Here is a 13,819-nt window from a genome sequence, read left to right as displayed (position 1 = left end):
ATTCTCCCTTCACTATTGCCTTATAAAGAAGCCAAACTAGGTTCATGATCTAAAAGATGTTATAGCTCAATTCTGTAGGAACCAACAACTAGCAAACACCGAGCCATACCATCATTCTTGAAAAATCACGATGCTTAGCTGATACGAATACGACGAAACAAAGTGATAAGCTGCTATCTACTCGTATATAATAAAATTAAAACATATCACAGAATTGTAGACGAAAATATATGAAAACAATTCCATGACAGAAATTAAACACTTCCCTTCTCTTATACACACAGCTCATTTAGCTTACAGCCATCAGTTTTAACTCTACCATCTTCCTGGCATGACAACACCCATTTGATTAAACAAAACTCTACAGTCATGCTACTTGCCCTTATTCACCGAACACCGCTGCTTAGCCAATTTATGGTAGAATCAAGGCAGAAAAGATAATTCTTCAGATATTTGCTCAGAGATTTTGCCTCTAGAATTGTGCAGCTACCACCACAGCCCCGCCAGCCATTAGTGCTAATGGCTCTCTTCATTTGACAGAAGATGAAAAACAGACTTTTTTCAAGATCCTTTATCAAGAAAGGAAAATAGAGGTTCAGTATGGTGTACAATATTCATTGAGGAAGAGATCAAAGAGAAGTATCCATCAGGATTGGATAAAGAAAAGTTATGCCTACAGCCTACAGGTCTGCTGGTCCTCACAAAGAGCTGTAGCAGGGTTAGGTTTTTTTTTTTTGTTCTTTTTTTTTAGTGTAAGATGTCATGTTTGCCATTAGAGATCAAAACTAGTTCTGAATCTTGATGGTTGAATCTCAAATTTCAGAATTTTTTAAGTAAACAATACAAGTCGGATTGGGAACCGCATATTCAGATATCTAGATATCCAGATCAGATCAAACCCAATATCTAAAGAAGCTGTAGCACGCTTTATGGGAGCATGAGTAAGAGGCTCTCAGAATATCAAAATTAAAAGTTTTGACATGACCAGAAATGGAGCAACCTATAAAAGCAACCAACCATCCGCATCCACGGAACCACTTTCTAGATGGGCTCGCAAGTCGCACCTGCTAAGCTTTTGTTTCATATGAAATCATAGCCATGCTTCTAATATTCGTTCTCTCCGGGTAATCTATATATATATATACATATCTAAAACTCAAGACAAACAAATATCATGCTGCCACATGTACTCTCCCCCCCCCCCCCCCCCTCCACACACAATCATATCGAACATTAAATAATAAAAAAATGTGTGTTTCAAGACTCCAACTCATAACCTCTCATTTGATATGCTAATGCACTCATCAACTACACTACGATAGTCATGTTGGTCTTTGTGAGAGAAAAAATCATTTAAAGACAAGATCATATTTCTATTTTTGAAGATTTCAAATGCACGTTGGTAAATAATCCGGGATGTATCGCCCGGGACAAAAACTAGTTTGTTTTCTAAAACGTAAATCACCAAATAGTTACTCTTCCAACTCCTTTGAAGATGAACATAATTCAACTATGTAATGAACTCAGGGTTTTTGTCAAATGAGACCAAATAAAAAGGGTTTTTTGTGAAGGACCTAATAAAACACATTTTGCAACAAGAGACCACATGTCCACATTTATAAAACCACATAGTTCCTTAAGACCAAATTACCGATTTCCGGCAAACAAGTCAGCAATCTGGTGTGGACTTCTTATTTACCTCAATTTTCCCTTGTGTTTTGTCATTTTCCTTAGCCTTTCCCCCAAAACAGATTTAGCCTCTATATCCTCCCTAATATTTGCAATTGAGGAAAAAGGCTTGAATCTGAACATAATCAACTGGCATATCAGAGCATTTATGAACTTCCCTCTTTTCTCGGGTAACGGAATTCGAATTCTACAAGGAGGTCTTTTATCCTCCTTGGGAATCTGTTTTTCTGCGTTAGTAAGATAAGGGCCACAGAGAAAGAGAAAGGTATTGCTCGCCGTAGAAAGTAGATCGAAGAGAGAGAAACAAATATTTGACCTGCCATACGCATGACCAGCAACGGCTACCGGAGGATCATAATGCCAGTAACCATAGGGAAGTCTAGTCGGCAGCCTCTGCCATGTATACTAACCTCCAATTTCCAATTCCTACAAAACTTTAGAACTAAGGGTTTCACCAGATTAAGGCTTTCATTTAAGATTCAGATTGGAAATTTTTAATGCAATTAAATGAGGGATCTTGATCAAATTTAAATCTCAAAGCATGGGTCAGTTTTGATTTACATGAAATTTGATTCTTCTTAGTTGTGAACTGATATCTCTCTCTTTCGCGTTTCTCTTTCTCCTCAATTGCAAATATTAGAGATTGTTTTTTCTATAGGGAAAATATTAGAGATTTTATGAAGGCTAAACTTGTTTTGGGGGGATAACTGAAGAAAACTATGAAAACATAAGGGAATATGGAGCGAAAGAAGTCAACTTGACTTCTATGCAGGAATTTGGTAATATGCTCTCAAGTAACAATTGAGAATTACACGTGGTCTTTCCTTGCAGAAAGTTTTTTATCGGGTGTTTCCTTATATAAAACCTCTTATTTGGTCTTATTTGACAAAAAAAAAACTAAATCTAAAATCTAACTAAAATGCCCTCCAATTCTTATTGATGTGATGTAGTATGTCAAGGAATTTTCTTCTCCAACAAGGATCTAGAAAAGAGCCTCTATGTAATTTCATGGGGTGTGGCTGCATACATTTGACATCCCCTTACAATAACTAACAAATAACCTAGATAGATTAGAGGCATTGGGTAACAATAAGGATGATGGTATACAGTCGTAGTGCATAATTGTTATGCTATCCAGGTCAAATCCTCGATGCTCCAAGCCTCTGAGACAGGCATGGACACTGAAAAACTTCATTCGAATTTGGATTAAAGACACACAATTTTGTTGAATGCCATGCCACATTTCCATTATCCAGGTGGACCAGGTCTGAGCACCTATTATAGGTGTGTTCTTTTCACCTGTATCTAAATCTTTAGAACTATTTGGAACTCATCTCAGAAGCTAGAACTAATTTGAGTTTATTAGAGTTTGTTGAAGTTGCAAATCAAACTTGGGCTTCCCTTATTTGGACTAATCTTTTTTCTCAACGTACTGGGACTCATCTAAACATAAATCTTTAATATCAAAAGAACATAGCCAAAGAGTTGGAACGAAATCATATCCCATGCTGATAGCACACAAGCCAGTAATAGTTTAAGCACTGACCAATGGGCTCACCTCTCAAGGCCTTCTGACAACCAGCTTTCACAAAATCTAAGGACAGGGTATTGCATCCCACCGCCAGATCGTTCCATCTTCACAGCAAGCCAGAATGGTGCTGCAAAAGGAGCATTGCAATTTTTAGTACATAAGTTGTTTCTTACTTAAAGGAGGCTACAAGGTCGTCATAGTTACCTTCCATCAAATGACATGGCAGTTTGTCTAATAGGGGATTTTGATTGAAAGTGTGAAAGCCTGATTAGAAAAATCCAGATAAAATAGTTGACAATGAGGGCCAACTCCAATAACTAGCACAAAGAACTCCATCCAAGACAACCGGCATGGAATTTGCAGAAAGACTTACTTCGCAATCAGAACAGGGGGGCAGGATTGTAGCTCCCAGACGTAGATCCTCCCTTCCCTATTGCCTGACAAAAAAAAATATCAAGGATGGCTTATTGATCTTGAAGAGATTAAGTACTGGATAAGATAGCAAATATTGTAGCAAACATCCATGACTTCAGATCCCACAGAATTGGTATAACCCATCAACAGTAAGTACTCCAATTTATCTTATGTAACTTGTTGTCCTAACCACCCCCAGCCCCTAAAAAAAAGAGAAAGAGAAGACAAGATAGACAGGATATGCTCCAGCTCCACACAAAAAAGCAACAAAATGATAAAGGAAGCGGAGAATACCTGCTGCTGCTGCATTGTAATGAAAATCACATGAAAATTTTATGAACCAAATATCACAGTCGGGAACAGGATATTTCTGCAGAATGTCAACTGAACCCTAAAAGGCATCAAGGATCACTCATTAGCTAATTTATCCAAAAATCTACTTCATGGTCAAATCAATGCCATTCGTGTGGAGGAAGTGAATGAAAAAAAAAACTTGGGCAAAAATCACTTCATGGAGAATGCCAATTCATATACTGACCTCACCAGGAGATTGTTCCTTCATAATTGGCTCCCATAGTACAATCTCATTGTCAACACTCTGATCAAACAAACAACTGAATGAGCAATAATTCACATAACAAAGAATTCCAACCAAGAATGAATTCTAATTCTACTTCTCGGCTCAAGTATGTTCGGCATCTTTTACATAACATTTTCAGTTCCCTCCCAATTAAATAATTAAAGCTGCTGTTCTTATTCTTTTAAAAGTGTATAGACTAATTGAGGGAAGCCAGGGAAACACCATGATGCAAGATCAAGTTTGTACATCAATAGTGCAAGCCTGCAACCGATGCAGAATAATCAGAAAAATTACAACCCATTCTTCCTTCTAGAAGTTAAAATGAGGGCACTCACTACACACAACATTAATTATCATCATTAGAGGCAGATTTGACAAAGGCTAACCATTCACATTGTTTTAGCACTTGCTTGATAGGTAATTAATGGGATAAAAGGAAGGAACAAGTAACTTTCTGATATTTGGTTTTAATATATGTAAGTTGCAAGGGAACTGATAGGAAAAGAGATGAAAAGAAAGACTCCTTCCCTTAAACTCTTACTTTCTGATCCTCCCACATGGACAGACTTTAGATAAAACAAAACTAATAGAACAATATCCCCTTCATCTTCCAGTTCCACTACAACTAACCAAAAAAAGAAAAACCTTCCTATTCCCAGTTACTCCCTCCGTCTTTTTTTTACTTGCTACATTTACCATAAATGGGTGTCTCTTTTTACTTGCTATATTTCTTGCCAACCATGTCCCACCACAAAGTACCAATATTCCTCTTTATATTTCTCATCTTCCTAGCTATAACTCCCAAATCTTTGTCCTTTTCCCATAAAGTTATGGTGCCCACCACACAGTTTCTTCTTTCCTAGATACTTGTCCCCTCATTAATGTAGCTAATTAATGACGCAGGGAGTACATACTAATACAACCAAACAGAAGCTGCCTTCCTTCTTGGTTTCTTTCTCTTCCCTTTCATTCCTTATCAATCCTGTTCAATTACCATAGAGACACAAGAGGCAAACAAGCTATTAGAATGAAGAGGACAAATGATCAATAACATGTTTACCTTCGAAAGGACAAAATCACCAAGCCACCTTGTACAGTCAACATAGTTTGTATGAACTGAAGCAATGAAGATCTGTAATAATGAAATCTTGTTAGGTCAGGATGAAAACATTGAAGAGATGATTGTGAAATACAGGTCGGGAGGACAAGCATAAACAGAGGAAGGTGGGGGAAGCAGATAGGTGGGAAAATGCAGGACAAGAAAGGAAGAAACCATCACTTACAGGGAACTGCACATATTTTGTAGGGAACTTTGATGGCAGATCCGTCCATGTGAATGATTTCTCCACATATGGCCAAAATTCTGTAACATGTACAAATCAAGATAAGGATAAAAGAGCTAATGGTGTGTTTGGATACTTAAATTTCATTTAAAATTATGGATTTGGACAAATCAATTGTTTGGATGGAGAAGAACTTCAAATCTGGAATTGCCCCAATTCCTAAAGAGGCCCATAGAAGATGCGTTTCAATTACAATTTTTTACATCTCATTTGGAATACCAAAACTGATGTGCTATATGAGCTCACTATCTCAGCTATGGTGCTACCCCAAATTTTGTAGTCACAGATTTTCTCCATCTCTCCACCACCTCAACCAGTCAACCACCATGCCACCACCATCAACATTGTTTCTCTCTCCTCTTTCACCACCACCATCTGCTAGTAACCAGCCTCCATCGATACTATAAGCACTTCGTTTCTTGAATTGTTGAAGGAAGCCCCAAATAATTTGTTCAAGTAGCTTCCACTTCAAATTCAATCGTAGATCAACAAAGAATTTGTAAAAAGTCTTCAACTTTGAATCTATTATTATATACTATTTTTTACTTCGAGGTGAGATTTAATTCTGTAATTTGCATTATTCATTAATTTGGGCATCATATATTAGAAATTAAAAGATTATTTTTCTAAAAGAATTTTCATCTCAACGTCATCATTTGATTTATTCAATTTTGTCAATTGATATTCAAAATCGTAGATCCTTAAGCATTTTGAGGGTTCTTGATTCCAATTTAAACTGAAATTGAAGAGAATGGTGTGATTTTGAGATTTTTAATAATGAAATCACCATAATTAGTGGTAGTGGTGGTGGCAGAAGGCAGAGGGAGGCGGCAGGGGATGATAGGACATTGGCGGCAATTGACAAGTACATGATTGTGGGTAGTGGTAGCGAATGGGAAGGAGTTAGAGGGGATAAGTAGGAAACAATTATGTCTCCCTATAGGCCTATACTATTAGAATTATGGATCCCAAAATCCTATAACTTTCCAAACATGACAATGGAATCGAAATTTTAGAATTACAATTCCTTTAGTTTCCAAAAACTAGATTTGAAATTGAATTCCAAAATATCAAACGAATTTCAAGTTCCGAAACAATAACTATCTTAGGACAGCAAGAAGAACAAATGCAACACTTAAGGTCAGCAAACACCACACGCCACACAGAATTATTATTGTTCTGGTTCCTTCAATATCTAAGAAGCACAACAGACCCTTGGGAAACCGGAGTACTATCAGCTTCTTAAGCATGTTCTTGCCTTTTCTAGTTTTTCAACAAAAACTCATGCCCAGCTCACAACCAAAAAATAAAGTTGGAAAGGGTTTCAATTTGGGAAAAAGAATTTAAAAAGGAAAAAGGAAATAAAAGGACTGCAACTAGCTGCTCATCACATAAAGCAACAAACTTCGGAATGAACTTTAAGGAGCTATTATAATTGCTCTTCCCCATTCCTATTTTTTATGTGTCGAGGACATTTACTAGCCTACAAACCATGCTTGATCAATTTTTAGTAAAGGAATAAAAGAGAAAGGAAGGGAAGAGAAGAAAAGAAAGGAAAGGAAGAGAGGAAAAGAAAAGAAAGGAAGAGAAGAGAAATTAATAACCTTTTCTAGTTTAATGAAGGATTTAAAAGGAATATAATGCTTTGTTACCTGTAATTAGCCCAAGGGAAGGTAATGAAAAATATGTTGACAGCTTCTTTAATATCTCTTTCCTCCAAAATTCCTCCACTTTTGGGAGGAAAGGGAAGTTAAGATTTTGATAGAATTTTTTCCCACCACTTCCTTCCTCTTCATATGGAATCCCATATCATCTAATTGTTTTCCTTTCCTTTATTCTCCATCCAAACCCTCTTCATCTACCAGTAAGTCAAAGGAACTTTTTCAATTTGCAAGCAGAAGTAAATTTTAGGGTTTCTCTATGCTAAATGCCCCTATGTTTGTTGATTTTGTACGATCTAAAAGATCCACATAGTACTCCTCAATTTACAAGAGTTAGTCCATGGTATTTTAACAACTTGTAGGAAAATACATAGAAGATTTCTTAGTTATATACAGATGCTTTTAACAAATATAAACCCCTCTAACCAAAAGAAACACATAATAAGGGATAATATTTTCCCACCAATTTTTTAAAATGTTCGAAATTTGTTTAAAGCGCATCAATATAACTCAAAAAGTTCTTATTCAATACAAATGGTAAATACTAACGACAATATATTATATAACAAGGGTATTTATGGACTAACTTCTGTAAGTTGACGGGTATTATGCAGAACTTTCAAAAGTTTGACGTACAATAGAAAACCAACAAACACAGGAGGACGAGAAAGAAAACCCCTATATCTGATGATCTCAATGACTGTCGAAAGTAGGCAGATAGTTAGTGTTGCAGAAGTAAAAGTATTCCCTGAGCCAACTCTTATTAAATCATCAGATATAAAGACAATTCACAACGTCCCTACCCAAACGGAACATAATGTAGGACACGACATCGAAGATAGATATCACTCTCTAGGATAAAGGATTACAATAAACTCTTTCTTCCTAGTTCCTACCTTCCCCTTCATAAATCATTATTTATTTTAACATCTGTTTCGTTTTCCTTCACATCGCAAGTGGAGACAGTGGATTACAAGAAAGGACGGCGAAGGTGCTTCGGTACCATTTTAAAGATGCTGGTTAAAAAATCATAATAACATAACTGATGTCATAAACAGACTATATCAAGAGAGAAAGACCATTACCCTTCATTGACCAGATCTTAATAGTGTTGTCCATCCCACAACTTGCAATGCGATATATATCAGAAGGATGAAAATCCTAATCAAAGAACGAAAGAGAAAATGGATAGCTTAGAGGATCATTGTTTTATGGTCAAAACATAAACTGTTAGCAAAAGAAATAGGAGAGCATTGGGAAAAGTAACAGTATAGGTCATCATATCGACGACTCACCACACTCAAGACTTCATTACGATGACCCCCAGCTCCAGCAAATATCAAGATGCATATTCCAGTATGAACATTCCACAGACGAACTGATTCATCCTATATAGTTCTAACAATAATTAATAAACTCTAAGCTCGTCAAAAAAAATTGACAACTTCGAACTGTACTCACTTTGCTGGCGGACACTATAAGTGATGGTTTCAGGGATTGAGTCTTGATTTCATTAATTGAGTCCCCATGACCAACATAACTCTGCAAAATTCAAATTACACAATATAGTAATAAGATAGCTGAATGTCCAGTAGGATAAACCTAAAATGCACCGCTCCCCCCCCCCCCCAAATAAAAATAAAAAATCAAGACTGTTAAAAAGAGGGAAGAGGTACCAAGGGAATTCATGAAGAAAATGTGAAGTATCTTTAAGTGCAGTTTGACCAAAGATTTGGCTTTTTTTCCGACAGGAACGAAGTATATGGGATCACTCAATAGAAGCAAGCATATTATATAGCTTGGACATGAAAAATATACCCAACATGTAACAGGTCATGATCACTACTATAAATGTTTATCTCCAACTTCCAGCACATATTATGAGATAAGACCAATAACACAAGCATCATTTTACAAAATCTATCCACAGCACCTACGTTTAATTTGTTTACACGGTTCAAGTACAGTTGCTAATCCGATAAAAGAACTCAAAGTCAGCTTACAGTACAATATACCTTGTGTATCTTCTCATTAGCAGCATCAATAACACGTATTATGCCATTGGTACCTCCAGCCACTATCAATGGAGTACGATCAATATCACAAGCCCAGCTGACAGTATAAAAAGACTCCTCCTTCTGATCCATATGACAAATGAGTTGAGGATAAACAATAGAACAACGACAAGAACAATAAAATAGGCTCTATATGAAAAGACTAATCAAGTTTTGTGCAAAACAGCAACTGTTCTTACATCCTCGTCAGTGTAGGACTGAAGAACAGCAATTGTACCACCTTCAAGGCATCTATAAACAGTCACCTGTAGATGATGAAAATGTATTAGACATTAAACTAACTGTTTTTGTGCACTGCATTAGAATTTCTACTCCAATTTTATGAATACAGCTAATATGCAATGCCAATTCCATAAACTCCCAAGTGATCACTCAACCGTATATCTGTCAATTCAATATCTTATTACAACATTTTCAATAGCAACTAAAATTGCACCAAGTAAATTCACTCTTCCCTCTACTCCTTCCATATGCCGAAACAGAAGTATAAATAAATTGTCACCCACCAAATCAGAAATTGCAAAATGTGCATTCCTATAAGAAAGACTACAACTTTATGATCATATCCAATACCCAGATAAGATAGTTAATCATAAACCACACTTTAATTAAATCTTACCCTTCTTTCTTAAATATTTTTAAGCAAATAAATCCCTCTATCCCCTAATAGACTTCCCAATTTCCCATTCCTCCTTATCAAGTTTGTCAATTCACGTTTTGTATCATCAATAATATCTTTAATTACATATTAGTAAAAATTATAAAAGTTTGATTTTCGTAATGTACTCAATCTAATCAAACAAGACCTTTTTTTTCAGAAAAAAATTGCACCAATTCCCAGCACTTCAATTGATTAACCCATCAAAAATGTGAGCTCAAAATTCAGACAAACCCAATAATTCAATAAATCAAACAAATTTGGGTAAAGGGTTTCTAATCAATTACCAGCAAAAACAAAAAAAAAACGAAAGAAGTTATACCCTGTGGCCGCCAACTGTGGCAAAGACATTGTAAAAGCGGGAATCAATAAAGTTGAAAACGACGGCGTATATGGGGCGTTTGCCTTCTTGAAGTCTGTTGGTGACTTTGTAGTCTTTCTTCTTTGGTGTGGTCAAAGAACCCACCACTGGTTCGCACCCTACTGGAACTTTTGCCATCTCCAAACTATTTTTCTATTTTTTGCTTCTGTTTTTCTGCAACGTCTCTCACTAAGATTTAGTTGTGACTTGTGAGAAGAAGAAGAGAGACAAACAGAAGGGGAAACAAAACTTTGGAGCTTGGACTAACCAAATCTTTTGAAGAGCAGGAGTGTATACAAGTTACTATGAAACTTGGGTTCAATGGTATCACTTCCTATTCCTATGTCCTATCTCTTCGACATGAGAAATGAAGGTTTAAATCTTCTTAAAATTTCAATATTGTTGGAGCATGAGAGATTTGGGGCTGGTTGGGCTTTGGGTGAATGGCACGTAGGCAATCTATAAAAAATTCATTTTACCACGAGTTCTCAGAAGGAGAAAAAAAATGCATACAAGTTCAAATACTTTAGCAAAAAAAGTGTTACATTACATTTTGTATTTTAACACTATTTATATTATTACAGGTTTCGACTATTATTTGCATAATATAAAAAATATTTTTGTGCGTCACTACTTATATGTGAAAAAAAATATTTTTTCGTGAGAATTTTATTTGACTTATTCCAATATGTGTTTTTTGAAATATCAACTTATAATAATTTTTTTCAAATAGGTAGTTAAAAATATTAATACTCAAATTTTACATTGTTTTAGGTATTAAAAGGTGGGGAATTCTTTGTAAAAGTTCAAAATTAAGGTTGTTCATGAAAGACTTGCATGTGTTCACTAATAAGAATATGGGGTAATTTTTAGTAAGGTAAGGAGAAACCTTAACAAGTTGGGGGAATGAAGAGGATTTCAATTTGTCAAGGGTGAGAATCGATCCTAATACTTACTAAAACTCGAAGGAAAGCTCTAACCACTAGGTTATCCCTCACTCTCATTGTTATATACTTCCTCCGTTCCAAAATAAGTGAAACGCTTCTCTCATTTATGTGAGAGCTTTTTGAGACAAATGTTTCACTTATTTTGGATCGGAGGAAGTATAACATATAACATAGGTTGTGTACAATAAGTATAAAAAGTCAAAAGTATTATATAAAATGATAGTCATGTTTTATTCGGTTTTAGAAAATAATTCCTGCTATACTGTCACATAGGATGGAGACTGTTTAGGGTAAATTTCGCACAAGGATCAATTTACTTGGAGAAGGGATCAACAATTAAGTTGCAATACTTGGCAAAATACATGAGCGGAACATAGTGCAAAAATAAAGAAATAACGCAAGACAATTTTACGTGAAAACCCTCTAAATGGAGAGAAAACCACGGGGAAATCAATGTTCCGCCAATTCACTATAATAATATCAAGTTGCAATACAAGTACATTGTTTTTGCCTGATTGGCAAGACGAGCAACTCAGGTTTTAGAGAGAAAGAGATGGCAAATTAAGAATACAAAAGAAAAATAACAGAGAGAGTGATGCGAAATATAGTTCTTAGGGGTATGAGTAAGTGGGAAAAAGTCCATATGTTTTGCATGGTTTACAATACATAGGAGTATTTATAGTTGGAAGAATGACGGTTTAAGCAAAATCTGTCAAATATGCTGCAACTTATTAGTTCATACTATTTAGGAATCTCCCTTGATCTTCTCAACAGTTTGCCAACCGTTTTAACCACTGACTTACTGTTTGTTGATCTTCCTTCAGTTGCCATTATTTTAGGAACTATCTACCATCATTGTAGGAGCTACCACAACAACCTGCCACGTTGGCAACCTGCTTCCATCTTCAAACCAGTTGTTTGCTGCCACTTGTACACATATGCTGCCACTATATTGTTGTCACGTGAACTGGAATTTTACCCCATAATATAGAACATGATATTCTTTTTAAAATGTTTGGAGCAAAACTGTTATTCGAGTTAGTAGTTAAATTGAGGTACATTAGTATAGCAAATCTGCTCTAGTAAACTGCTTATTAAAGTAGCATTAATAAAACTTACTTGTTGACTTTCACTAAATAGATAACTAGAGTCTCTAGAGATATTAACAATTAAACTTGTGTTTTGACAAACATAAAAAGTAAAGCATTGCAAGAGCAACTAATAAATAAAAAATAAAGTGCTGCATTTGATACTAATATGGTAAATTTGACCCTTTTGTCTCTAATATACTTACTCTGCTCTAAAATTAATGCAACACTTGCTTTTGGCACAGAGATTTAGAAAGAGTTGGAAGTGGATATACTGTTAATATTTATGTTAATAAAAGAAGAGATAAAAAATTGTTTATCGTAAGTAATCTGTGTGAATGCCTATTTTTTCCATTTATAAAAATGTTACATTAATTAAAGAACTACTAAAAACAGCAAGTGTTGCAATAATTTTAAAGCGCGGAAGTATGCCTTGCCCGGTTGCCCCCACAGGCCACAACCAAAGCAAAGGAGATAAATATCCTTATCTTTGCCACTCCTAATATTTTGCTCACCATTTCATCTACAAACAATGGTTTCCTCCACACTCCAAATTCTCTCCCAAGCAACAACTCTTCATCTAAACCTCTTGCACCCAAATCAAACTTTCTACATATCCTCACACCCATCACCTTCATTCCCTCTACCACATCAAAAACTCTCCCTTATCTCAACCAAATGCACTACAAACTCCTCACTATCACAACCTGAACCAGCTGATAACTTCCCAACTCCAAGCCCAGAGTTTGAGGCCACAACCCCACCAGACCAGTTTCCCATTGAGAAGAGAAGGAAGTCTGAAATAATCAGGGATCGAAAGGCTCGAACCGGAGTCATAAAACCAGAGCCTCCAAACTTTGAGATAGGATGGAAGAGGACTAAACCAATCAATCTAGAAAAACCAACTGGGTATGTGATCATGGATTTCTTAGACAAGTTTGAAGGGTTAATGGATAGAGAGTTCGGTTCGATAGAGCTTCTTGCTAAGGCAGGGGAGATAGTAGCTGAAAGAGCAAGAGAAGAAGCTGAAGTGTTAAGAGATGAAGGCAAAGTTGAAGATAGAATGGTTACTGAACTTTTTAGAGTTTTGAAGTTAATGGAGATGGATTTAGCAATGGTTAAAGCTGCTGTTAAAGAAGAGACTCTTATTGAAAGGATTCAACAAGCTAAGGCTAGGTGCAGGCAAGCTATATTGGTTGCCAATTCTTTTTGATCATTGTTTCAAAAGTGCCATAATTTTGGCAAAATGATGGTCATATTTATACATTGTAGTTTGTCACTTGAATCATCTCTATTACATAAGGGAAGGGGGGAGCAACGGTGTCCTTTTTTGAACTGACTATTTTACCCCCCTTTCCTTTCTAAATTACAAAATACTTGCTTGATTAGCTTCTACTTGATTAGCTTATATGAGGAAAATTAAAGTTTCCTCTTATTATAACTTTATAGAAATAAAATACCTGCTTGATTAG

At 35.8% G+C, this 13,819-nt stretch overlaps 2 protein-coding genes across 4 annotated transcripts; one reads left to right on the top strand and one right to left on the bottom strand.

The window, feature by feature from the left end:
• Nucleotides 1-160: 160 nt before the first annotated feature.
• Nucleotides 161-10,599, bottom strand: LOC104907081 (polycomb group protein FIE1). Of its 3 annotated transcripts, none has more exons than XM_048642688.1 (14): nucleotides 10,274-10,599; nucleotides 9,473-9,538; nucleotides 9,234-9,356; nucleotides 8,680-8,760; nucleotides 8,514-8,606; nucleotides 8,304-8,379; nucleotides 5,498-5,577; nucleotides 5,275-5,346; nucleotides 4,173-4,232; nucleotides 3,929-4,025; nucleotides 3,594-3,657; nucleotides 3,425-3,484; nucleotides 3,236-3,347; nucleotides 161-569 (listed from the first exon to the last, which is right to left on the bottom strand). In XM_048642688.1, the coding sequence occupies exons 1-13, from the start codon at nucleotides 10,448-10,450 to the stop codon at nucleotides 3,284-3,286; spliced, it is 1,113 nt and encodes a 370-aa protein (XP_048498645.1). In that variant the 5' UTR covers nucleotides 10,451-10,599; the 3' UTR covers nucleotides 161-569; nucleotides 3,236-3,283. The 3 variants fall into 3 exon arrangements, with proteins under 3 accessions (XP_048498645.1, XP_019108088.2, XP_010694252.2); XM_019252543.2 differs by having other exon boundaries at nucleotides 3,248-3,347; nucleotides 9,234-9,353; XM_010695950.3 differs by having other exon boundaries at nucleotides 3,248-3,347; nucleotides 10,274-10,598.
• Nucleotides 10,600-12,832: 2,233 nt separating this feature from the next.
• On the top strand, nucleotides 12,833-13,626 carry LOC104907080 (hypothetical protein). The gene has a single exon (XM_048642687.2). It carries the CDS (start codon nucleotides 12,880-12,882, stop codon nucleotides 13,558-13,560), a length of 681 nt encoding a protein of 226 aa, XP_048498644.1. The 5' UTR covers nucleotides 12,833-12,879; the 3' UTR covers nucleotides 13,561-13,626.
• Nucleotides 13,627-13,819: the final 193 nt, after the last annotated feature.

Source organism: Beta vulgaris, chromosome 4 (genome assembly GCF_026745355.1).
Source record: "Beta vulgaris subsp. vulgaris cultivar EL10 chromosome 4, EL10.2, whole genome shotgun sequence".
Lineage (NCBI taxonomy): Eukaryota > Viridiplantae > Streptophyta > Magnoliopsida > Caryophyllales > Amaranthaceae > Beta > Beta vulgaris.
The sequence above is the reverse complement of the archived record's forward strand: the minus strand, read 5'-3'. Positions and strand labels throughout refer to the sequence as shown.